Source organism: Megalops cyprinoides, chromosome 9, assembly GCF_013368585.1.
Source record: "Megalops cyprinoides isolate fMegCyp1 chromosome 9, fMegCyp1.pri, whole genome shotgun sequence".
Lineage (NCBI taxonomy): Eukaryota > Metazoa > Chordata > Actinopteri > Elopiformes > Megalopidae > Megalops > Megalops cyprinoides.
In genome coordinates this window covers 25,397,892-25,425,658 of record NC_050591.1, presented here as the reverse complement: position 1 = coordinate 25,425,658, position 27,767 = coordinate 25,397,892, and the positions used below count along the sequence as shown (strand labels likewise).

The window sequence follows — 27,767 nt, the reverse complement described above, 5'->3', positions numbered from 1 at the left end:
AGACAGGCCTCTCAGCACATTCATGGCTCTCTGGACAATCAGGTTGCGCTGTATACAAGGGAGATGCAGTTTTGTCTGGGGTGCAGTGAAGGTGCAGTTGCCTTGTTGCCATGAATTGTTAATTCACACTCACTCCCATTACCTGGTATGTCACTGGTCCTGGTCCGACAACACCAATGCTGCATGTTGAAGTGAGATCAGGCATAAGGCAGGAAGATTTTTTTTATTCGGGGATGGGGTGGGGGGTAGGACAAAGGGTATGCTTTTGTGCACCTGTATATTTTTGTACATGTGCATGTATTGTGTTCCTCAGTATCTTATCACAGTATTTGCCTGTGTCACCTCTGCAGACCTGAACCTTTCATTACTGAGCAGGCTCAAACATCTCACCTTTATTTTACACAAGTGCATGTTTCATAGATATATTTATGCCCCCCAAGTCGGGTTTCTCCAAAGGCATGTCATTACTCCACCCTGTGGAAAATGGAGGTGTCTCACACCACTTTGTTTCCATGACTGAACCAGAGACTGTTTATGTTTGAGATTGGTGATGGGTGACAGGATGCTGCTCACCACAGCAATAATCTAGATATAATCTAAATCTGCAAATCATTTTGGCAGGAACACAATCACATATTGTAGGAATTCTGATCATGTGGCTGATTCACTCTTAATGCCTTTGTCAACCTCTTCCCATCCTGGCAACACTTTGGGTCTTCTCTTCCAGCTGTGGAGAAAAATGAAGAGATGATATTTCATGTCTCAAGGGAGTGAGTGCTCTGTGACAATTATTTTGTCAAGAGGGGTATATTAAAATAATAATAACTGATTGCGACAGTTCACCCACACCTCCCCTAGAAAAACTTTTCAACCTTCTCGCCACCCCCTCTCACCGCTGAAGCGGCCAAGCGCATCTTAAAAGTGAAAAAAATGTTCCCCTTAATTGTTGAAAATGACAGTTTATTTACAATGAGTTATTTACAATGCATATTATTGCATGGTATACTGGACAAGAAAGGGGGTTGTGGATGAAGTAAACAGCTGTATTTTAAAACTGACAATGTGTGCAATGGGTGTTGTTACAACAATAGCACTAAATCTCTTAGCGTAAGAGGTGGATGGTCAACCCAATTTTCACTTATAGTCTACTACAGGAGGTAGTAAAACAAAAAGCATTGTGATATGCCAAAATAATAATACTAATATTTAAAGCAGTTATACTTTTTTAGTTATAAACATAACATTTCTCTTTTTGGAGGTACAAACTACATGCAAGTTATGATAAAATGTTAAATTACTCAATTTAATTTAAGGGTTACAGATTTTACAGATTTTAATTAAATCTAGCACTAACTCAAGTTGCTACTATTAACGTTTGTGTTTTATGAATTTATTTTGCAAAGTACGTTTTGCCTTTGCCAAGTAATGGTTACATAAAGGTATTCATATCCACTTCACTAGACTTCTTTCAACAAGAACAAGAGTGTTTCCACTAGACATTTTGTCATTACTTTCAAAAACTATTTTCACCTTTTTTTTATGCACATCAAGAAGTGTCTCCAGACAGGTTTTACAACATAATGCTGTGTCTTTTTAAAAACTTGTTTTTATGAACAAGCACTGTTTATGCAGTGTCGAGCCGAGTTAAATGCTGAGTGCAAAAATAATCACTTTTCTTACGAGAAAGGAGGAGAAGTAACAGATTCTTTCATCATCATAATATCACATCTGTGTTCTCAATCTGAAAATGATGAGGCAACACAATGCTCTTTACAGCTTCGATGGCAGGTAGACAAAAGGAATAGATGAATATGCCTACTTCTAACTTTGGCCAAGATTGAAAAACAGACATTAATGAAGTACACCGACTTTTACATGGCACTTGTCCAAGGAGAACGACTGTGGCGGCAGAGAAGTAGTTGGGCTCTTCCAAAATATGTGCAGAATGCATGATGCCAAGGAAAGCAAATATTTTTAGGAATTTAAAAATAAATGGAAAGGATTTTCGGTTCTGTTTGAGGGACATATTAAAAAGTCACCTCCTTTTACTGTATGAAATCGTGCACAAAACAAAATAAGAAATCTGAATGAGGTGGCAATTTAATACAAACGGTACATCTAACCCCCCCCCCTTCTGTTTTCTCTCAGAGAACGGCTGATGTGGAACAGCTCAATTTGCAGGGAGTTAGTGTTCTCCCCGTTGTTTATGAAAGCTGAACTTTCTGGGCAAACACGTTCAGTTTCATTCCCCCGTGAGGACAAAGTGATGGAAAGCAATACTACTGTATGGCTGCTGCACTGAGGGAGAGGTCAGTCAGGGGGCTGGGTCTGGGGAGAGAGGGGTTTAAAGAATAGTATCAATGGTACAGTGACATTGCCTAACGATCTTTATAGGCCTCATATTTCCGTGTGTTTTTGTGGACGGACAACCGGAGAGCAGTGCCCATTTGGCAAGCTTGTGGAACTGGAGAAGACGTGTGTTCCCAGAATATAAATTCTGAGCAGGAAACCTACTTTCATGGACACAGGGCACACATGAATTTCACCCCGCTTGGTGTTTAAAGAAACAAACATGTGAGGCTTTGCAGGGTGACAGGACTGAACCACTGCTGATGGAGCCGGTGAGGTCAAAGTTAGTTCAGAATGAGCAAGTGTCCTATAGTGTGAGCCTTGCTGTCTTTCCCCCATAGTATTGCCCTGAATGTGGCGGTACAATGAATTACGTTTGGAGACACAAGGTTGCAAACATTCAGAGTTTGAAATAACACCACGCACAGTAAATTTTAGAGTAATAGTCATACTAACGGAAAGCTGAATTCACAATTGAAAATAACTCTTTGATGTTGTCACAGTTTACTATTCTGTACTGTGTATACTGCAAAAATGTTTTTTCCTCTCTCTTTGAAAATAGAGAGAATCATATTCAGAAAGATGTGTCGGAACTTCTCTCAAAAATCCCCTTGCTCATTTGTATTTGAATTATAAGCCTGAGTGGAAGAAAACAAAATAAGAACTTCTTCTTTCTTTCCTGAGGACAAAAAAGATACAGCCTTGAAGCTTACTGAACTCCATGTCTGACTGAGCAACTATCCAAGAGACCTTTCCTGTTTCTGCAATGTTTCATCACCCACCCTGCCAGGGTTGTAAATGGATGATTAATTACCACAATTAACACTGATAAACGTTTAAATTTGTACCCATCTCCCACTCGTCACCACCTTTAGAAAAGTATTAACTGGAGAGAGCTCTGACTCTGCTCAACTCATATGTAAATATTAATGCATATGTTCATGTGTTTGACATTTCAGTTCACTATTATTGTAAATTTTTTGTTTCGGCCTTTTAATTTTGAACAGCGCGAAGACTGAAACGTGAGCGGGAAAGTACAAAAGGAGTGTGCGGCTACCAGATCAGCAACATCGCCACACTTTGTTTTCGAATATATCTTGACCTGTGAGGCTGAAAAGAATAACAATATGCTCTGTCTGCTTCATGCCCTCTGCAGTTTTCAACACAACGATCCAAAGAAAAGCAAACACAGAAATCCTGTGTGAAAATGTTATAAACAGGGAGTCTGGAGAGACTAAACTGAGCTGCTCTGCAAGAGACCAAAGAAGCGGGTGGTTGTCGCTTCATTAATGATTATTGCCTGTACTAAATCGTTAGTTTGATTACTGAAGCACGATACAAACAGAACCGCTCAATCTGTGATGCATGTGGCCGCTATGTAGGTGTTAGGGAATTATACTCCGGACCAAAGAGTCATGGCTTTGAATCACACATGGGACAACATCATTGTACCTCTGAGCAAGGCAGTTGACCTCATTTGTTTCTGTTTAAAAGCCCTCAATTTCAACAGTTTGCACCCTGGGAAACACATTCATAAGAAGCAACTGAACAGCAATAAAAATAACTGAGCTCAAGTATGAAGTGCTTAAATGGACCTGCATCTCAGTATCATGCTTCTCATTGCACGTCCCCATCTATGTTGATGTGAATGGAATTGTGGGGTATAATGCCCAGGACTTGAGTCAGACAGAGAGTAGGAGAGAACACATCAAGGCTGCAGCAGAACAGCGTCACTCTGATGTTTGCGATAAGCAGCCTCAGTTGTCGCAAAGGGCAGGGGTACATGGGTGTAGCTGGATGACAAGGGTGTCTTGACGGCAGCTATCTGTGCTGGCAGATTAAAATAAATAGCTCACCGGCTTGAATTACCAGCACGTCCGGCGCTCCAAACAAGTCCTATTAATAAAGTGTGGATGGACAGAGAGGTCACATGGGCCTCTGTCTGGCCTGGGGTTCACGCTGGGTGGCGGGTTGCGGGGAGGCAGATGGTGACAAACAGCCAGATATGTTTCCCTAATGTGTTATGGAGGCCTGGTGTGCTGTCAGACCGTGGCATTGCTGATGAGAGAGGCAAGGGACTCACACCCTGAACAAAGGGCCAAGCACACGTGTGCAGGGGGGTATTCAGTTATGCAGTTGTCCATATGTCCTTCCTTGGGGGGCACTTATTAATTGAAAACTGTAAAGAACAAAACACCCTCTCTTTCACCCTCACCCCAGGACAGCCAAATGCTGTATATAATTGAGCAAGTGTTTTTCCCCTGAAATAATGTACTGAAATCTAGTTCAAAATACTGACAAGAGACACATTTTCCTCCCGCTTCAATCATATTTTATTTGTAAGTTTGAGTATTTTACAAGTGCTATTTTGAAAACCATTCTTTAATTTTTTCTCTCAATTTTCTCTAAACTATTTGGAAATTTTGCATTCAATGTAACATTTTAATTATGTTCACCCAAAAAATATTTGAAAAAATCTACTGACAAAGCAATCACTTTGTTTTTGCTTTTAGGATGCTTTGAAAATGAAAAAATCAGGTTCTCTTGATGAAGCAAATCAGATGAAGCTGCTTCACCCAACGGCTTATTACCAGTTCTCAGCTTTGAGTCACTGAACCAGAACAGTATGGCTCCTCAGTGTTAACCTCTAACAGAACATTAACAGAACCACACGCCTTCCCAGAAACCATAGCTCTAAAGGACGACTTCAACTTTCTAACTCTGACCCAATTCTGGTTCCAAACCATCATCTAGCCCAACAGAATTGACCTCATATGCCTATGTGAGGGAATTTTTTTCCTAAAGTTTTTCTTGACTTCACATCCACTTAAATCATAATTAAAGGAAATTGGCAATTTTCAGTCACATTATTTAAATCTTCATAACCACATTAATGAGTTGCCAACCAATATATACTTCACATGCAATGAAGTGCAAGGTCTTCACGGTTAAAATTAAACATAGTGTGGATCAAATTAAGCATGAAAAGGATTTTAATACTGTATGCTTGCTGCGTGTTGGAAAAGACTTGTAGGGAGAGACTTAACAGTCAGATGTCAAAACTGAATCTGATCCATTATGAGGACCATAGAAAGGATGAATGTAGATTGAAAGATCAAAAGTACAAACTTTTGTCAATTCTTCACTCCCTCTGTTTCTCACTTTGGATAAGAACTTCTGTTAAATGACTATATGTGAATGTAATTATTTCAGATGTTGGTATCTGTACAGCTAGACACTCGTTGGATTAAAACGAAATCCAAACTGATGATTTTTGCAAATGTGTCTGTCTTTGCAGCAGAAAGGTTCCAATATAATGCCACAAAGGGGAGCCACAGTGTGAGTAGCAACTTCTCAGCACCAAAATGTTTAAAATTAAGACTAGTCTTATTTCTATTTGGCAGTCAAAAGCAACGGCAGTGTCTACCACATGGCGTTTGTTTGAGACTTAAGCATAAACTACCCCAAACTCTAGGCCTCTGATCAGCAAAATTGCCATGAGGTTTAGTGACAGGTCCTATTGGCCTGTCAGTCTTTAGCTCTCTTTTTGCCTCCGTGCTCGTTTTCACATCTGCTTGTGCTACCCGACCAGGCTCAGCCCCGCTTGGATCATGCTGGTCTACCTGAAAAGAATTCATTTGGAAGGATGGAGGTATTTTTCTTTATTAATTCTGGGAGAACAAGGCAGCCTTCAGACTGCGGAGAATTTATTTTGTATCTCCTTTCACAAAAACCTGCCGCCGAGGAGAAAGGGCCCAGTGTAGCGTCAAACCTCGACTTTACTAGGACCATATGTAGGAATCTGAGGGAGAGAGCCGTGACGGGATTATTACAGGCAGTTATAAACACATCCTGACGCCAGCTATACAGCAAGTAGGCATGCAAAACAGACAAGCACCCGAACAAGCAAAGAATCAGCTCTCCTTGCCTCGTGGGGCATGTTTGTAAAGGCCCCTCTGGCTCCATGCCTTTCCAGCCTCTTCAAAGTTCTACAAGTGTGTGTTTAAGATGAAAAAGAAAAATGTAAAGCAACACATGCAAATGCATGCAATTTCTTTGAATACACAGACTTAAATATGACCAGATTTGAAAACTCAACTTGAGCACACAGTGCAAAAACAGATCAGCTAGCTCAGTGAGACACCAGTTTGTCTCTGTAAAGTCTATGTACGGACACACCGTGGAAAAATGAGATGAAACACTGATTCAACTAGACAAAAATGTATGTGTCTGAATTTCATAAAACATCTGCTTTGATCCACACAGAAGACCGACCTATGAATGAGAAAGAATGAATGACCTATGGATTTCATGCTTGGATGTAGATCATGAACACCCCCATGGACATGACAATAGGAATTAATGTGCAAAAAGAACAGACAGTGGCCCTGATGCTGCACCAGCCCCTATATCTTCGCATTTAACCTCCCTTTGGGCGCTCACTTGCCCTGATGTAAATAAGAGGGGCTGACGAACAGCATTTTTTCCCCAACACACACAAAGTTCCCATTGAAAGACCCCTTTGATTTAGCTCTGACGCTATCCCCAGCTCTCTGTATGTTTTCCTTGGAGGAGGAAGCTTACCAGCAGCTCCTGGTCGCTAATTTACTGTCATTCAAATGCCCCCTTTGCTTTAATTCCCCCCCTGCATTCTGCCTTCCTCCCCATTCCCCAACTTCAGTTTCCCTTGTTTCCTTGTCCTGCACTACACTTTTCATGTTGGGCATTTTCCTTGCTCCTTGTACTGGCAGCCTAGCATAAATACAGGCCCAGCACTCAAATAATGCTCCAATTCTCCTCCTTCATGTTACATAAAAAAAAAGAAATACATATGGTCATTTTTGGCATAGGCTGGCAGGTTTTTACCAGACAACGTTGTACTTGTTCTTCATGGTTTTCGGCTTGTCTGTCTTGGAGAAAAGAAATGTGTTATGAGGCCTAGATTATCCCCCTGCGTCTTAATGAGTCTAAGCAGACAACCTGTCTTGTACTGGAAATTAAAACTTTTGAATTTATAATAAGCAGACATGATAGTTTTGGGTTATGATCTAAAGTTATTGTGTTCTGCTAGCATGGAATTGCAGTACCAAGACCAGATGTAATGGAGGAAGATTGCAGAAAGACAAGTTAGATAATTCAGGACAGATCAGGAACCACCTCATCACTTTCAGAGGCCATCTGTCTGCTACAGACAGTGACATCACCCTGTGGGGCTGAGATAAGAGTTCAATTTGTGCCCTGTGTGAGGGACCTTGGTTCTGTTCTATAAGTTAATTGTGTCCCTTTTCAGAAGTCTTGTCTTGTGAGGTTCACAGGTTCAATTGCCATACTCATTAAAGAAGTGCTGATCTGTCTGGAGGGGGAAATCCTTGTTTAATTGAAATGATTTTACAACCAAAGATTTTACAACCATACTGATATAAGTGAATGAGTCTTAAATGTAAAAGAGAGCCACTTTATCCCTTAGGTTGATCTGGCTCACACTTGTTCCATAAAGCCATTTCACAAGGTGTCCTCCAGAGTCTTGAGCTCAAGCCGTGTGTATTACAGCCAATGTTTTGGAGAGCATGTGCTGGGCAGATTTTGAGCAGATGTCCATGTGCTCACAGTTGTCCCAAATCTGCACACAAAGCATTCTTGAGGGAACTGTTTTTCACAAATGAAACAGTTATTGAGATAGGTCTAAACAGAGCTACTGAATGCAAGACTTTATTTGCTATTTATAAAGCTATGGAATCCCCCAAACGAACCGTCTGCAGGATGTAACTGCAGGTTCAAATCTGGACACCTTGAACAAAAACTCTGTTGCTTTGCAAAGAAACTGGGAAAGACATTGGTAATAGCATAAATAAATCCTGTTGGAATAGCAACAGTATCCACCAAGAGAAACTGACACCAGAAAACAAGTCCCAAGGGAAAGCCCTAAGGCTGTAATGCAATACACCAAGATGCCTGGTGATGCTAACGCTGGGTACGGCAAGGATACTGCTGAATTATGATACTGCGATGTGTTGCCAGGTGTTTACAGAACTACCAGGGTGTCATGGCACATGACAGGCCCTCTCTTGTTCTCAGCTCCTGTCCTTGTTCTTCTGTACCTCGGCCAACCGCCAGAATGAGGACTCCCAGTGAAGCAGCTGGAGGGAGGGCGGGTAGCTTTGGTGTTAGAACATGCCTGTGATGGCACTAATATTGGCCTACTGTCTGGCTGCGGGTGAAGGTGGCGATGTGGGCACAGATCGCTTCACTGCCCACATGAATCCAGCACCCAGAAAGAGAGGAGGCCTCCAGAGAGAACACCAGCAGCCAGTGGGCCTGTCACAACTCCCATGGGTTGATGCGGCGCTACACTACAAACAGACAGATCCTCAGTGACTGGGCACTTCTCCAAACAGACCAAGATGAAACAGGAGAATAGGTATTACAGTAAACCCATGTATCACTTCCATGCTAAATGAAATCTGTCATATCTGAGCCCTGAGGGGGAACACGTTCTGTTACATACTTTAATTTACTTTTTTACATTAGCACCGATGCCAGTGAAATATAATGCAAAGGAGAGCAACACTATGTTCATTACAATTTTGTGTTTCGTTACAATGCCTGGAGACATCTGCTTGGCAGACTTCTCAAATTTTAATAAACAGTTCATTATTTTAGGTGTATGCGCACAAAGCATGCATTCACATGGAGCCAACAGAAACAGGGCAGTTTAAGTTGCTGGGCGTATATATAAACTCAGCAATTGCTGTTCCACCCGGAAATTGTCCTAAATTCTGGTGGTTTGTCTACCCTAGACATGGATTCATCTTATTTCCTTGTCACTTTTGAAATTTTAGCTACAATTTCTATTAATTCCAAGGAAAAAATGTATTTTTAAAGCCTTTTTTTCTGAATCTCTCAAATAATCTCTATTTTTAGAAGAACTTTCCGGATATTTCTTTCAAAATGTTTGGCTCATCAGGTGTGACTAAGCAGATTCAGTGCTCAGCGGTTTCTCTCTGGCTTTCTTTTTGTTAAGTGATACTGCTGTTTTGCAAGTCATTCTGTTAAAATGTGATGATATTGTGATTGATTTAGTGAAGATTTGCCTTCAGTGATGTTTTTGTTATAGGTCCAAATAGTGCTGTACTAAAGAAAATGATCCACTGGTTTTAGAAATGACAATAGAAATACAATGGCAATATCAGGAGAAAAACAACTGTACCAAACAAGACAGCAAACTGAAACCAGTCTGACTCCAATTTTGCCCTGCTGTTTTCAATCCAATATGCAATACATTTCCACATGGATGCAGACGCAAAACGTCTCCAATGACTAATTAAGTCTAATCTGGGTTGAGAATGTAATTACCTCCGTACAAGCCCATCCAAGTTTACCTGGGGCAAAATTCATGAATACCCCAATTTCACAGACATATAATAAACCAGAACACCAATGTTATACTTGTGTACACTGTATATGAATATCTACACAGTTCAAAAAGAGTAGCTGGTATAAACTGCAACATACACAATGCATATACTGATAGGAATTACATCTTCCTTATCAAATGTATAAGCATGCCATGGAGAGGGTACAAAGATAGCCAGTTATGTAACCCTTGAGTGATATCCCCAGATGGACTGGTCTCTCAGACATAGCAAGGTATTACTGGAGTCAAATGCGATAATGACTACAAGTTAATCGACTGATACATTAGTGCTTCCATTCATTTAAACAGAATGAAGTAACGGACTACAAAATAAGAAACATTACATCATAATTTGTATGTGGGGGTAGTATGATCCAAGATCAGGACTAATATGGTGTCCTGTCTTACAAATGTACACCTCTTTTGGAGCAACTTAATGGTTTGTGACAAGGAAAGCCCTAAGTCAGATTTTATTGGGCCATGTAATAGAATAAGTGTGGTAAGGAAAGAAAGAAAGGAAAATTAAAATGCAATCAGTCTTTTCCTTCTATTTCTGTAAATCAGTAAAACCCGTGCTTCTGAATGGTGGGTTCGTAATAGCATAGAGGTACAGCAGCTTTCAGATGCATTTCACAGCTCTGTCTCTCCCTCTCCCTCTCCCTCTCTCTCTCTCTCTCTCTCTCTCTCACACACACACACACACACACACACACGCACTCACACTATTTCCCCTTCTTAATATTCTCTCTCCACAATAAGTGTGGTAAGGAAAGAAAGAAAGGAAAATTAAAATGCAATCAGTCTTTTCCTTCTATTTCTGTAAATCAGTAAAACCCGTGCTTCTGAATGGTGGGTTCGTAATAGCATAGAAGTACAGCAGCTTTCAGATGCATTTCGCAGCTCTGTCTCTCCCTCTCCCTCTCCCTCTCTTTCTCTCTCTCTCTCACACACACACACACACACACACACACGCACTCATACTATTTCCCCTTCTTAATATTCTCTCTCCACAATCTTGCTCCCCTTCATCTTTCCACCACTTGGTTCCGTTTCATTCACAATGAGGTGATAGCCCACTTACCCTGGTGCCAGCACCAACAGCCAGAGAAGGGGCAACATTATAAATCACAAGGAGGCTCTGTCTGTCCAGAGTCCACCCATCGCCTGCTATGTTCCCCAAACCTATCACTGCATAGATAAATGAATGCACCAATTGCCTTTATATGGACCAAATAACGAACAAACTGTGAAAAATAGCTCTATGCTGACCTGTCATATCTGTTGGTATTTGTTTAATGTCCCAACGAACAGGGCCTTATGCTTTATATGGAAGGCGAGAGAGGAGTATAAACAGCTGTTTTTATTACACCCCCTCCCCTTCATTCTAAGATATTGTATACTTAACCCCATAGATACAGAGTCTCTAGCTTCTCAACTTAGGAGCAGGAACTGAATGTCTGAGATAAGGTGGTTACTAAACTATGTTACTAGCAAAACCGTTGTTTTATTTTTGAAGATAAATACAAAAGAAAAAAATCTTTTCTCCATTCCTTTTTACATCCCCCTTTCTATATTATGTTGCTACTGCTCAAACCATGAATCATGGTTCTTAATGAATGCTGACGGAAAGCGACACAACTTTTCATAAACCTTAAAAAGGAATTAAAACCTCACTTGGATCATAACGAAAAAGGGATTGATCAGCCAGGGGAAGGTAGGGGAAAGAGAGTGAGGATGTTTTCATAAATCAGTATCCCTTAAGTTGCAGCACAATAACATACCAAGTTCATTTAAGAGTTATGTTTTTATTACCCTCATAGACTGTGCATTTTATTTGACGTGTTACTGTGAGATAACTCCCGGAGTGGGTACTTTGGCACGCAGCGGTGGCATGGTGACATGCTGATTGGCTGGCTGGGTGCCTGACTTGCTGCCTGACCAGCTGATTGGTCACTGAGCAGTATAATTGGCTAGCTATCTGGCTGGCTGACTTTCTTGTTGGCTGGAGCTCTCACCCTGTGAGTGCTTAAGCTTCGCTGCACACTTACAGATTAATTTAGGCAATGCAGTGAGTGAACACACCCAATTCAGAGGCCATGCATCTGTCAGCACTGCCCTCACATTCAACTCCATGCGCAAAGGCTCTCTGAAGTGTGCTTTTTTATAATCAACCTCCATAGCAAGAGCTGATCAGAGCCAAGAGCCTGATTTCATTTTGATTTAAACTGAGCCGTTGGAATGATATTGAGTTCATCTTTGATCATGACAGACTGAAGGTGGAACAGTAGTTTTGGCTTATAGTGGATATATTTACTCAAAATCAAGTAATACCTGGCATTTGAGAGCAAATATTGTCAGGATTTTTAAAATTTATTTTGCTTTAACAAAAAACCACTATCTGCAACATTATGGATCATAAATCTGCGTTTATAGTTGGTTTTAGGCTTGTACATTATTTTTAAGCTCACTACATATATAACACATCTTTACATAGCTCCTACAGATTTTGTATATCCAGCTTTATCTATTACTTCACTTCAACTGTAGGGTTTCAATTTCTGTGTGGTGTACAGCGTTTGGCTAAAATACATAGGTAACTCCAGTAATTACAATTGATAAACTGGTTATAGATTTACATGTTGTGTTTACATAGTTTACATAAGACTGTGGAAGGGGTAGGTTTTAGATGTAAAAAGTGGTTTTTAGTAGAAAACGTAGTTGGTAGATGAAAGGGATTCAGCACTGCCCAGGTTGGTGGCTGCTTTGACCTGTCTTATGCATAGCCATGCGATGCTGTCTTATCAGGCCATGTTGTCCTTTAAGATCCCCATCTCTCTGCTGTGTGCCTTTCTTTAAGGATTTCCACCAACAGGAGCTGACAGCCGAGCTCCGCTGTATCATATTTCATACTGGGCTCCCGACTTCAAACTCTCATCACAGGTCTGTACATACTAATCAGACCATGCTATCTCTCTGTAAGGCTGCAGTCAAAGCAACACGCTGTTTGCAGCTGCTTTTTCATAGACGTGTAATGCATGTGGGCTCGGCATCATGGATGTTTTCAAGGACGTATCACATTTCAGTTCAGAGCATACCCCTTTACTGTATGACACCTCACTTCCTGAGAGGTGCCTAGCCTCACCAAGTCTGCATTTAGAAGCATGTCCTGGTTACTGATGAGACACTACGGTGAGGCAGAGAAAACTTGGATGCTCTTCAGGAACACAGCTCACAGCAGGGCATTGTGAAAGCATCCATCCGCCCTAACCGGGACACCCATGGTGGCTTACAGGAAACCAGGGCACCAGTGGAAATTCCACCAGACAACATCTGGACAGCATACTGTACAAACTCCATTCACTCATGACACCTGAAAATGGAATCTAAATTAGCAACCTGGAACCTGGAATTGGGAGGACATCCCACAAACCTTTCCACTATTGTGACTGTTTCTGAGACTTATTTTTGTCTGGTCATGTATCAGATTTATTTACATTCATTTACTCGATACCCACTCATATTAGACTGAAATACTACTGATAAAACTGATCTGCAGAAATGCGTGGTGTGAATGAGCAGAGAGAATTAGTGTGGCTTCACTGGCCTGAAATGTGCTGAGCTGCAGCTCTTTTCCAGCATGTGTATTTAGTGCTGTCTGGCTCTCCTTCCCAGGCACAGGGACCCGGAGGAACACGTTAATTTACTGCACATCTTTTCCATTTCCTTAGCCGTGGGATGTCTTTCGCCTACAGACACAATGAAGCAACCAATCAGTTTCATGAATATAGCGGGGCATTCAGGGTCCTTCGGGTGATATTCTGATCCTCATAAATGTTTACTGCATCCGAGTGAGGGAAAGCAAAGCTCCAGAAGGAAACTTTCAACCTGTCACAATGTATAAGCCGTATATTAAAGCACAGCTATGGCTATTTCCACTAGTGCACTGGAGCAGCAGACAGAAGGCTGTTGAGTGTGTTGCTGCCCATCAAGCTTTCGCAGGTTGTCAAACATGATTAAAAATGTGTCATAAACACCCCAGATGAGACACATTTGAATCTGAATTATTCAAAAGATCAGTCCAAAAACAATGCTTAAGAGTTGCATCTTTTCTCAAATTAAGAACATTTTATATTGACATTAATTTTATTTAATTTAAGGTCTCTATGCTGTGTTAACATGAACAGCTGTACAAAAAATGACAATTGCTTTCTCATAGATAACAGAGTTATATCTTTTATTAAAACAGAACAATTCAGAGAGATTAAGGCTTGAGTTCCATTGCACCCAAACATTGTTTTCAAAAAGCAGTATTATCAGGCAATGATAGAGGCATGAAAGATCCTTAAAACACTCTGCTTTTTGTCCAGAATTCTTCACGCAATGATTAAAATGGGGCCAAATCATGGCATTACCAAATTGCCTTAAATATGCGCAATTCCCATGTGTGGTAAGGCTTTTAGACTTCAAGGAAATGTAACTTAGGTTCACAGACAACACAGGAAACATTATTCCTTTGTGAATTACCTCTGTGATTATGAACAGGAAAAGCAGTGTAGACTACTGCTTCTGAGTCGAGAGACACAGCTACTCAGACTCCTGGCTCTGATGTGAACTTCGCACCATCAAGGGTGCATTTTCCCCCTTAGTGAGACCTCAGATGGGGCATCTTAATAAACTCCAGGCTTGCTGTGCATTCTGTCCCTTCTCTGCATCACCCCAGTGCCAGTATTTTGCCCTGGAGTGACCCTCTCAGGCTGAGCCTTGGATCTCAGGCTCAAACAGTTGGCAGTCTGATCTCACATGCCTTCTCACCTCTGAATTATCTCACCCCTGAAGCAATAAGAGCCTCATTGTGAGCCTCAGACTAGCAATAATGTTTATACCGGGATTACACAGCTGCGTGTGTAGGTCACAATCCAGCAGGTAATCAAACTCCCTCAAAACGATGTATGTATATTATCCGTGTAAATAAATTTGCTTGCGTGTCAGACAAAGATGGCCCAGGAGACCAATCTCCTCCAAATATCCTATCAATCCTGGAGAACACTGACAAACCAACTATCAAATTACCTGAGATCACATGCAAGAAGCACAACTAAATATTGTACATGCATAATTTTAGAGTTAATGAATCCATCAAAGCAGATAAATGCAGACGAATAGAACCTTGGTAAATACAGTGAGTAATGCTTTATTTCAATGCTGGATTCAATGTTGGTCAATGCATGAAAAGCATATCATTCACACAGCAATGAAAAAATGCCCGGCATTTTTGAACAACTGGAATTATTGCAATTATAAAAAAAATAGGCATGAGTTAAAGCTTCCTGTCATGGGAAAGAAAGGGGTCTCCTTGAGTTTTAAGGGTCCCCAGTAGCCAGTTAAAGAGGAGCTTGTCTGTGCCTCTCCAGTCGTAAGGGAGCCCTGTCCTTGGCTTATAAAGGGCACATTATACAGTGGCCCTGCTACGTCCTCTCTGTCCCAGCTTCAGAGCTCACAATGAGTATATTCTGTACAGTAGCGTCTGAAAGAACCCCACTCTCCTACTCTCTCACCATAGGGAGCATGCAGTCACGAGGTCTCCTAATGGATGCAAATTCATGCACAGCCGAACTTTCCCTCCGCAACAGAGACTTTTAATCAGCCGTTTCAGACATCAGGGAACAAAGGCTACAGTACCCTTGCTGTTGTGATCTTAAACAAAGACAGGCACCTGAAGAGCTTGTGATCCAGCTCTCACTCTCTCCCTCCCTCTCTCTCTCTCTGTATGTATATATGTATATAATGGATTTCTCCCTAATTCCCACATACATTAATCAGAGCACAGGCAAACAACACGAAAGGAGACTTCTCATGACGAGTGACAGCTCAACGACTGCGCTGTGGGGTTGTGTCAGGGGGTTTCTCCACATATGTGTGGTCATGAGTGAAGATCTGTTTGCAAAGGGGACGCTGTGAAGATTCCTGCTGAAGTATTCCATATATGTATGCATATGCCATGCGTTCATGAGGACATCGAGGCAGAGACAAAGCCACATTGTCCTCGCTGCACTAATTATCTCGCCACAGGCTGCCAGACACAACAGGTGAGAGCAGTTTGAGGTTCCTTTAGGCTCCATTAATCTTTCAGTGCTGGGCACGGAGGCCCCCAGGCCCACGCGGGAGAAGCCAGTGGCTGCCAAGTCAAACTGCAGCAGGGGGAAGTGACGGACATCAAAGGGCTCCTTTCAGAGGTGCCAAGTCTAGGGGATGTGGGGAGGTAAGGGGTACCCAGTGGAAACACAAGCCACTGAGCTCTCTCTGCAGTTTATACACACTCCATCCACAGGGCCTCTGAGCTTCTTCAGCTCAACACTGCAGAATGAAAACATTCATTCCTTTTTCTTTTTTTACGTCATGACTTTTTATGACTTTTTTCCATTGCAAAAGTCAACCCTGATCCACTCTTGATTACTATGATTCAATAAAACAGTTCATGATCCATGACCACTCCTCACAGCTTCTGAAAACTCATAGAATAACCTGGTTCATAATGTGATAATGGTGTGCCACTGCATATGCCCAGAGCCGTGCATTTCATTTGAATGCACTTCAGTTTATTTAAACAGTGGATGTCAACCCGCTTGTGCTGGACTGGAAAGCTGGACACTGCAGTGTTGCGTTCTACCGAGTGGGGAATGTCAGCTTTGCATCTAAAGGTAAACACACCACGGAGCGCTGGCCAGCTCCACATATGGGTTGAATGTGAGGGCAAAATTCTCGGCATGCATCTGGCCACTCTAAGCCTCTCTGAGCCCTCCACTGTTCACTTTCAGTCATGATGGTTACTGTTGTCATCAACATCGTGTTTATAACTGTTAACGATAAGACAGGGATTTGTGTTAAGATTTGATTAGTCTTCAATGTTGTTTTTCCAGAGCAATCTCATTATCTAAAAATACAAACTGAAAGCTAGACACACAGACTCTAATGATGAGCTCCTTATGTTTGGAAAAAAAAAAATGTTTCATCTGAAAATGTTTTGGTTGTGGGAGTCAGTTCATTGGAGGATTATATTCATTGAGATCGCCAATGTTTTAGATCTTTTGAGTTTGTGAAAATAATTTTAAAATATATACAGTAATATAGACAGGTACATAAAGTACTGAGTAAAGAAATGTTGCTCTCAAAACAAGTCTTTCAAGTAATTCTAAATATTACAACCAATACTGAAGGAGCTGTAACAAAAGACTGCTGTAATCCAAAAAGCTGCTTCGGTTCCCTTTGCTACAGGAAACAATGTATCTCATACCACTAGCGGCATTGTGGAATATAAGAAGGCATAAAATGATAATTCTTTAAAATGATAATTTGTATGCAACAACACCTTTAAGGTGCTATTAGTATTTACTTCATTCACTTGGCAGGTATCTCAATCCAGGGCATATTTCATAGCTAGAATTATTCATTTATACAGCTAGATATAAACTGAAGCAGTTTGTAGCCACAAGATACAATGGCAGTTGCCACATAGGGTTCAAACCTGAAAACCTCTGGTTATTCTCTTAACACTACACCATACTGCTCCCTTAAGGCACCCCAAAAGCCAGTTATGCACCCCCTTTAATGTCAAGTAGACAACATCTAAGTCTGAAAGAACCTACTGGAGTTAGCATGAGTGCAGCTCTGTGCTCTGAGAGTCCTTGTTAGAGATTTAAATAGTACATTGAAAAAGACAGGTGACAGGATCTGAGAGAACAAGGCCATGATTGCATTGGAATCATTCCAGCTTTTCTGTGTTGAAGTCTCATTTATATTACCGCACTGACAAAGAATGCAGCATGTGCAATGTAATTAAATCAAAACTTAATACAGCACAAGTACTCAGCACCTGACAGGTGATATTACCGTTCAGATTTGGAAACTTTAGAAGATTCCAGCAGTATGGAATCTTACCTCCCTCCCCGCCTCACACATACACTACTGCTATGATTCAGTGAAAACATGCGCAAAAGTGCTATGAGTCAGTTTCAAGCAGAAAATTCTGGCTGCTACTCCATAAACATAATAAGTCATTCATGGACAGGCTTGTACAGTTACATCTCTCCTTAGCTAAAAAGGTCATCAATCATATGGTCATAAATCCATACGAGCATGTTAATATCATCATGTCTTCTTTTCCCCTGAAATAATGCACTCTACTTCCATCTCCCATCCTCCCCTGTCCCATTTGATAAATATGAAAAATATCTATGCTTGCATCTGGACTGGAATGACATCAAAACTATGGCCCACTTGCAAGAAACTACTTAGCTACAACAATTACTGGTTACTGTTTTACATTGTAAGGAAGCGGAAACATGCTTACAAAACATGGGATAAAGGCATTTTGACACGTTTGCAGGTATATACTAGTGATTCTCCTCGTGCTGTGTACGCTGGGGGTCATTCACTGTTACTCCACCCGGGCTGAGTGAGAATGTGAGGTTTATGGCAGTATCAGACAGTGCTGCTGCAGGACAGAGAGGAACACAGGGAGAACCGGTGAGGAGACAGAAGTGACGGAGTGAGAGACAGGAATAAGTATGGCTGAGGATCTTCACATTCATCCCAGGATTCAAACAAAACTTCTAAGACAAAAAAAACAAAAAAAATCCAAAAAGGTTAATCCAGCACCATATCACAATCAACAAACCCCATCAAGAACCATCATATCAGCCCCCCCCCCCCCTTTATTAGTAGAACTCTTCTACTATTCTACTTTGTGCCAGAAGCTTGATGCAGCCCTTCACAAATCTCCTATAGTCCATGCTAAGACTATACATTTTATGAAGTACATAACATGAAATAGGAATTAACCAAGCAACTAGGAAAGGAGATCGACTGACAGCCACAAGCAGTTCAGTCTTACTGTAGTCCTGCCATTGGATGAAAGTGGGAATCTGCAGGTAAACTGGTGCAGTGCCTGTATGGTGGAATACGACTGGTCAGTGATGGGAAGCACATCCGATCATGTTTCTGTTGGACTGAACTGTGGAATTCACTTATTTGTGGACATGAGAAGAATTCAAGCAACGAGGCTTAGAAATTGAATGTAAAACAGAAAATAAACATGGCTCCAGCAGTCGAGTAAACAGCAGTGAGTGTGGGGAGCAGTGACCGCACAGACTGCGTTGTATAGCAGCCTTCCTCCCCTACCACTGGTCTCTGCTCCACCAGCAGAAAAGAGCCTCTGTGACTACATTGGTTTCTTCTTTTCTCACCTTTTCCACTCACTGACACATACACTCACATCTGCACACACATATACGCACACACGCACACACACTCATCTGCACACACATATATACGCACACACGCACACACTCACATCTGCACACACATATATACGCACACACGCACACACCACATCTGCACACACATATATACGCACACACATCTGCACACACACACATCTGCACACACATATACAGTATATGCACACACATATGCACATACGCATGCACACACTTACATATACACACACACATGCATGTATGGACACATATGCATACACACATGCATGTGCACAATCAGACAGACACACACACGCACTCATAGGCACAACACACAAGTGTCCGTGGAACAATGGGCGAGATCACTCTTTGTGATAACACGAGGATGCCTGGAAAGAACTGAAGCGTGCCGGAGCCCTCTGAAAAACAGCCAGGGCACATCGTTAATATGATTGCTAAATTACTCTTTGGCAGCTTTGATCCTGGAGACCCCTGTCACTCAAAAGGGGAAAAAGAGTGTGGGGGAACATGCTGCAGTAGCAGTTTTTGATGAAAGCCCTCAGACCATATACTACACTGGCAAGCGTTCACTTACGCTTTCAAAAAAAAAACCATGCAGATGAATCTCGCTCAGTTTCTGCTGTCATCGAGTCAGCTCCTATATCTTTTATTATGTGTAGCAAGATGCCTGTCTGGTTCAGCCTTACGCTTACACTGGAACACACTGCAAGCTCATAACAACCTATCATGAACATCCTCCTTAATCCAGTTATGTTGCCTGGCGCTGGCGTTAGAGACGTAAATAACATTCCCTGAAAATGTTTCGGTGGGTGTCAGTGGTGCACTTTACTCTAACATTAATTTAAAGGGTAATCCCCTACCACATAACCTGTAAAGCTATTTTACAATTCACAGTAAAAGCATACTTTAAGTGATATGATAGGGACTTTTTGGAGGGAGGTTAAAATTTAAACCTTGGAAATGAGGCTGTACTGACAATATGATACTATGCACTGACTTGTAGGTATTGTGTATTGTATGTGAGTCTGTCACCATGGCAGTTTCAGAATGTTCTCACTGGACAATCTCACCTACAGATCTTGTCAATGGCTGGACCATGTCTGGTGAATATGGCTGATGCAGGATGTGCCAAGTTAGTCAAGTGGCCAAGTCAGGTCACAAAATGTTTATGTAATTGCATTTTTATAATGTATGAATGCATGGTAAGAGAAAATGTTATTTGATTTACTGTGAATGTTTTTAGTAGTTGCATATGAATTCACACAAGGAGGTTTTGAGTTAAATACAGCTGTAATGTGACACATTCAAAAAGCAAAACCTGAAGCCTTCTTTGAACCTTTTGGATGCCACGACATAAATATTCTCCATTGAGATTCTCACCTGGTACTGTGCCAGATCATTTGTTGGTAATCTACATGCAAATTCTGACGTGTTCACGCCACGTAACAATGAGGCAGCAGAACACATTCCCATTCTAACACACTCCCATTCTAAAAGCTTTAATGGGTGTTTAAGACAAAAGCCAGTTCACTGCCTACCTTTATGTCATTGCCTCACGCTAACAGAATGAACAGAGTGGAGATGAAGGTGCAGCTGATTTCATGAGCACTTAAGTGGTTTGTACACTCGCATATTTGTTCTCAGTGCGGGTTCCATTGCATCTGCCTAACAGTGTTACCAATTCTGTCACGTTGTGACTCATACATATGGTGTTTCGTAAGTAAACTACAGGAACTGCTGGTTTAATCTGCACGTTATAACGAACACGTATGAATTTAAACACCGTGACAAGGCAAAGTGTTTAAAAGTGAAGGTAACTGCAGATGGGAGGCAAAACTCAGCAGTCACACATATTAAATACGCTTTGCCGCCGCAGCCAGTTTAATATCCTGGGTGTTTAAGTAACAATTATAGCCAAATGTTTGAAATAAACAAACGTGACTTAAATGTTGTCACACTTACAATTTCCAGACTTTCGTATCTGAAGTGGTGATGCCACTCTGAAGCAAACACAGTGAACATTTATGCTCTTCAAGATCTTTAAGTTATTAAGTTATATCATGCGTAGTATGGTGATGTGATTGAGATTCCGTGATCTAGTGATTGATAAATGGTAGTATACTCGGCTTCCCTTTTCTAGTGAGGTTGCGCAAGTTAACTTAGGGTAGGGCTTGAAGTATGCGTTACGATCACACTCACAGGTCTGGGAGTGCTGTTAGCCTGGTCTGGCACCTGCTCATTCGTCCAAGTGCCCAACTGGGAATTGAATCACTGACTGCTACCACTGTGCAGTAGAGGTAAAATACAACCAGTGAGTTTAAAGCAAGTTTAACGCAAGTAGTGATGCATTGGTTTGAAAATATTTGACAATAAGAAATTGAGAAGCCAATAGTAAATCAAAACCATTCACAGGCCTCAAAGCTAAAGAATATTTTATAAGCATAGCTGTAAGGAGGATATTGTTTTTGACCTCCAGTAAAGTCTGTGGCAGTCTCAATGGAGACACTCCTTGGCAAAAACATGAAGCAGTGTTCTCCTTTGTAATTCTGTTCTGGTGTTGAAGAGTATTAGCCGCCAGAAGTCAATACGTAACACTATTTTGTTCAAACACTGCCCCCCTGTGGTAGGTAGAATGATTAACTGACAATGAGGACCAGTCTGCTGAACATATGCGCAAACAGATGGTGTATCATTGATGCTTCTATAATGGGGTAGAGGTTTGCTTTCTTGGCGTCTCCATATTATTGCTGCGTGTTTACTAATTGCCATGTCATATAATTTCCTGTTATGTTTCACAACACATTTCACAAGGATCTTTTAGTGATTATGAGGAAGGACTGGCAGGAGACCATGGGATTGCAGACTGAGCAAAGCACTACTTCTGTATTTCTACTGAGAGTAAAGTTCCCTTTATTCTATTATTTATTTATTTTTTTTGTCAGGACTTATATCCTCATGTCCCACCTTTGGTTAAAAAAAAACACATTTGTTTGAATAGTCAAATGGAAAATGTATAATCAAAATCCTATGAGATCTGACCTGGTTACAGTAGCATGATGCTTTGATGTTCTGCTGGCTGACGTCTGGGGGCATTGCCACCATTCTTCTAGCCATTATGGTGCAACTCCAGACACAGCGGTGGGTGGGACACGTTGTGGATGATGAATAGATATATTGTCACAGTAGTCTTTCCCTCTTCCTTATCCTGCATGGGTCAGTGTTCCCACTCAGAATCACGAGACTGGCATGGCACAGGAGGCTTGGCCTCACAGGGGTAAGCAAGGGAAGGCAGTCTTCACGAACAGAGCCATGAATTATGAATGGGACTCTTTGAGACAAACACCACCATCTGTAGGGCACTGCATTCATTGCAGCCATTGTGTTTCAACCAACCACCCCCTGCATTTTTATAGTAAAATAGTTTATCACAGCGTATCTCACTGAATCAACGAGGCAGATCTACTGATTAATTTACAGTAGATTTGTATGGTCAACAACCTGCATAGTGGATAGTCTGGTGGAGATGCATGTGAGCAATGCTGACTGACTATGTTCATTTTGTGATTAAGACTTTGCAAACATTGCTTGATATTTTCCTTGAATGTTCCCTATGTTTTTTTTTTTCAAATGACAACTCTGAGACAAAAGAGAACAGTGCATTTTAAACTCTTCAGTTTCACAGAGCCACAGAGCTCTTAATCATCATTACTAAATTGACAGTGTCAGTGTGTCTGTAGCCAATATTTTAAGGCAATTTATTAATTTTCAGTATCATACTGTAAAGCAAATAACACATAAGTACAGAAGCATATGATGGAGTGTTAAACATGCTTAACAGTTTAAGATACCACATGTAGGTCCTTAGGAAAATCAATCCAGCAGTTCAACACTGCATTGCTGCTGTTCACAAAACCTAGCACAAATGCCTTGCACCTCCACCTCATCCCTTGTGCAAGGATATGATGTCAACATATTTGTAATGATAAAAAACAAGCTAATATTACAATCATAAAGTGTGGGAGAGTGAGCTTGTTTGCTGAGAGAGAGAGGGAGACTGATAAGGGTTTACTTGAAGGTCACCTCTAGCAGCGCATTGCAGTAGACCACATTAGAGCTGTGGTGGGAACAATCAGTTGTTATCTTCCAGTACATTGACGAGAAGAATTTTGTACTTATTTCCACAGACCGACTGGAATGACTCTTGCACCCAGGACTAACTTTGTTCTGCTCGGGATTGCATGCTTCACTCAAGCGGACTTGTCCAGAATAGGTCCGTGCCACTGAAGTGTCGTTCCTTGTCTGGTTGTTTCCCCTGAGCTCTTTCCTACCCCAGTTCTCTGCCTCTCCCAGCTGTCAGAGAAGCACAGATGGACCGCAGGACCAGCCTGGCGTCCCTGGAGGATCAGCTGCGGTGCCCGGTGTGCCTGGACGTTTTCGCCGAGCCCCTGATGCTGCAGTGTGGCCACTCCTACTGCAGGAGCTGCGTGCGCTCCATGACGGTGGACCCCTTCGGCCAGCTGCAGTGCCCCGTCTGCCGAAGCGACGTGGACGGGGACAGCCCCCCGCCCAACGTCACCCTGGCCCGGATCGTGGACGCCCTGCGGGAGCTGGACAGCTCCAGGGCGGAGCCCGAGACCTGCCCGGAGCACCGCAACCCCCTGAGCCTGTACTGTGAGGAGGACCAGGCCGTGATCTGCGGCATGTGCGGCAGCATCGGGGCGCACCGCAGCCACCACATTACCCCCATCAGCAGCGTCTACAGCCGCATGAAGGTAACCCCGCGTCTGACTGTGAGCGGCAGTGTAGCACAGTGGTAACGAGCAGGTCTTGTAACCGAAAGGCTGCTGGTTTGATTCCTAACCCACAACAGCCTCAGTAAAAATATCCAGCTGTATAAATGGATAACATGTAAAAACTGTAACCTATGTAAGAGTGTATGCTAAATGACAATAATGCAATGTAATGTAATAATGACCTCATCCATATTTTTCATTATTCATTTGGAAAGTAGAGCAGAATATATATTACCATGCTTTTTCCCCCACTGCAAAACTGACCATACAATACCATCATGTCTTTTTGTAGTGTTTGACATATACCATTGTCCAGAGGTAAATGTTTTGCAGTTTCAAATAATAACAGGTGCTTCATGTTCTTGGGCCACTTCTGCAGAGTAATGTTGACTTTCAGCTGATAAAAACCTTTTAAAGGTATCTTTTGATTCGGTGCCACCGAGTCAGCAACATGAACTCTGATAAACGTACAGAGTAATACCACTCCCTAGAAAGCAGATTGCCTCATGATATAACCTTCAGCTATGCACAGGGGCATTTGGAAAGTACTTTGAAAAGTTTAACTCTCTGCATGAATTATGAATATTGGACTTTCTGTGAACTCTCTGAAGTCATCACAGCCTTGCACAAATTACAGGTGTTACTGCATGCATTTGCAATGTAGTGGTAATTAGCAAATAACTGCTGTGCTCTTCCTGACATGTTTTTCCAGGAGGACATTTCATGTCTGATGACAGAGTTGCAGACACAGAGGAGAAAACTGGAAGAGCAGATTTGTAAAATGGTTTACAACAAATCACGTATAACAGTGAGTTAACCCACATCTAGTTGTCAATGGAGTGCTCTGTATCTAAAATGTACCTACATCTGAAATTGCAAACATCTAAAATGCATCTAAAATGCATTTAGTCCATGACAGATGAGAGATGTAAATACATGTAAATACACCTCATACAGAATTACAATACTGAAAGAAATTACAGAGATGTTGTGACATACTCACATAGCATGTTCTTATTAAAAAAGAACAGTTACAGAGACCCTGAGAGCCAATGTGGATTCTGATTTAAGCAGTGGACTGAGCTAAGGTGGGCACAAATCTGGCGTGCTTAATGTAAATGATGGCATCTCTGCTGGCAGAACGAGTCTGATGTCCTCAAGTGGGTGATCCGCAAAGAGTTCGGGGAGCTGCGGCGCTACATCGAGCAGGAGGAGGCTGGCTTCATGCAGACGGTGGAGAGCACCGCTGCCACCTTGATCGCCTCCATCCAGACCCAGGTGGATGACATGACGCAGGTGCTAGGCAAGTTCCAGGAGGCTGAGGGCACGCTGGAGGGCTTGAACAATGAGAGTCACCTGGGCTTCATCACGGTGAGCGCTGGCCAGTTTTGGCCAGGTCGAAAGAATCTCTCTCTGTACTGACTTTAAGCAGGAGTTGTTGTATGTTAACTCTACTGCAGAAGAGCAGAGATTGATGGCACACCTTCTCACTATAGATCCCGCAGCATGAAGAAGCTGCAAAAGCAAAACCTGGAACCTTGAAGAATAATGATGACACTGCAAAGCAGTGACCACATTGGGAACTTGTACTCTCTTCTGTGGTGTATAAAAGGATATTTTATGTTGGGAGGAAAAGGGTTAGGCTCCAGGGCACCTGAAATTCAAATGATTCGATCATTTCTGGGTCCTGGGAAAGATATGCTCAACTAGTGCTCTGAATATAAATATTTGTGCTTCTTTTTCAGAAATATGGCTCCATCGCTCCAAGGTAAGCAACAAACACCCAATTTAAGGACACCATAGTACTCTTAGGTATCTGATATCTACATTGTGTACATTCATAAAACAAATGCTGAACTAAATCACTGAATCTCGTTGTCTGACAAAGGTTTGTAATTGTGTACATTGAGCTACAAATTAGGTAGACAATCAGTTTGCCTTTATTTGAGAACTAATCTGAACCTTTTAACATACTGCATGACTAACATGTTTGCACATGTAAAAAATCCGTTTTTTGGTGGAATCCTTTTTATTTTATCTAACATATCTAACACCTATGTCACGCACACTCTTTATATGAAGTAATGTTAGTCATAACAGAAAGACTGCTTAAAATAAAATCTTATCTGATCTTTGTTACTATCCAAACCATTTCACAGAGCCCAATAACTGTTGAAATTAAAATAATTTATTTTACAGTGCAATAAGTTATTGTAATAATATGCTAGACACAAACAAAAAGGAATCAGCAGCTGATAGGTGGTTCTTACTTAAATTGTAAGGCTTTTTATAAAATGAAACAGAAACAAAAACAGGCTCAAAACATTGGTAACTTTAAAGGCCAGTTCCCTTCCTCCACTGTTTCCTGTTCAGAGGCCCCTTCTGTTCATTTCGCTCCCCCTGAACTTGCCTAGGTTCAGGGAGTGCCAACAGAAGCAGCAGCGGCAGGAGCGGACATACAGCGCCATCAACTTCAAACCCGGCTTCAATCACCACGACATCAAGATCACTGTGTGGAAGAGGCTGCACAGGAAGGTCTTTCCCGGTAAACACCGGAGCCACAGAGAGAGATGACCCAAAGGAGCGCACTAAATACATATTGGATACTGTGTGCCGCAGGAACCTAATGGAGTTTGTGTGTGTGTGTGTGTGTGTGCACCTGCAGCCCCAGAGCATCTGAAGCTGGACCCCCTGACTGCTCATCCGATGCTGCAGCTCAGCCGAAGGGACACGGTGGTGGAGTGTGGCGTCCTGCCGAAAAGCCTCCCCAACAACCCGGAGCGCTTCAGCTACAGCTACTGTGTGCTGGCCAGCCGCGGCTTCTCTTCAGGCAAACACTACTGGGAGGTGGAGGTGGAGGGCAAGCCGAAGTGGCGCCTGGGGCTTGTCAAGGGCACCGCCAGCCGCAAGGGCAAGCTGCCCAAGAGCCCAGAGAGCGGCGTTTGGCTCATCGGACTGAAAGAGGGCCGTTTGTACGAGGCCTTCGCCAACCCCCGTGTTGCCCTACCGCTCACCTCCCACCCTGGCAAGATCGGGATCTTCCTGGACTACGAGAAGGGAGAGCTGGTCTTCTACAACGCAGACAGCCCCCACGAGCTGGGATTCATTTACAAGTTCCAAGCGGAGCTGCAGGGCAAGGTGTACCCCCTGTTTGATGTGTGCTGGCATGAGAGGGGTGCCAACAAACAGCCCATCACCTTGTGCCAGCCTGGGGTGGAGAAATAAGAAGAGGCTCCAACAATAAATGGTGAAGTGCTGAAGGGAAGGGAATGACCACCGTCATTTTTGATAGTACTGTAGTCTTTGATTTTTCTTCAGATGCATGGTAATTATAATATTTTCTTATCCCATGCACCTTACAAAGATAACACTTTTTACACTATGCATTTATACAACTTGACATTAAGGCAAACACTTTTGGGTTACAAGCCTTTAACGTTATACCTACATTACAACCTACTATCACTGTAGCACACTATACACACACAAAGGAAAAATTATGACCAAATAAACCCACATCTTCTATGTGTTTTTCAGTATAGAATTTGTGCTACCAGTGTACTAATCTGATGTGATGAAAGAAGAGGGCAGATAATCCAAACAAAAGGAAGGTGACCCATATTACCACTAGATGGCACTGTTTGTATAAGGACCTGTTAGCTGGTTCTGGAATCGTATAGGAACGTACTAGTAAGTGTCAGAACATTTGCTACACTATATGTGTGTTAGGATTCACTTCAGGCAGATATAAAACATTTGCCACAAATGACCATGCTTAAGGTCATGCTGTAAAGAACTCTGTAAATAATAACTGAATACAATGAATGCCTGTTGCCTGGAGGATGGACTGTATTGTACAGGATATGCTGATATCCACAACATATCACTAAAACAAAATGATCAAAAAACAAATAAAGATCAAGTTTCCAACCTCAA

At 42.0% G+C, this 27,767-nt stretch overlaps 1 protein-coding gene across 1 annotated transcript; it reads left to right on the top strand.

The window, feature by feature from the left end:
* The first annotated feature begins 23,405 nt into the window (after positions 1–23,405).
* On the top strand, positions 23,406–27,056 carry LOC118783692 (E3 ubiquitin-protein ligase TRIM50-like). Its single transcript, XM_036537645.1, has 6 exons — positions 23,406–23,810; positions 24,544–24,639; positions 24,972–25,202; positions 25,577–25,599; positions 26,246–26,376; positions 26,497–27,056. The coding sequence occupies exons 1-6, from the start codon at positions 23,406–23,408 to the stop codon at positions 27,054–27,056; spliced, it is 1,446 nt and encodes a 481-aa protein (XP_036393538.1).
* The last annotated feature ends 711 nt before the right edge of the window (positions 27,057–27,767 follow it).

What these genes read in the sequence shown, in the direction of transcription:
- LOC118783692 (XM_036537645.1), top strand. Translation starts at nt 23,406, where the DNA reads ATGGACCGCAGGACCAGCCTGGCGTCCCTGGAGGATCAGCTGCGGTGC. An exon ending in ACAACAAATCACGTATAACA is followed by an intron (nt 24,640 to 24,971) that starts GTGAGTTAACCC and finishes CTCTGCTGGCAG; the next exon opens with AACGAGTCTGATGTCCTCAA. An exon ending in GTCACCTGGGCTTCATCACG is followed by an intron (nt 25,203 to 25,576) that starts GTGAGCGCTGGC and finishes CTTCTTTTTCAG; the next exon opens with AAATATGGCTCCATCGCTCC.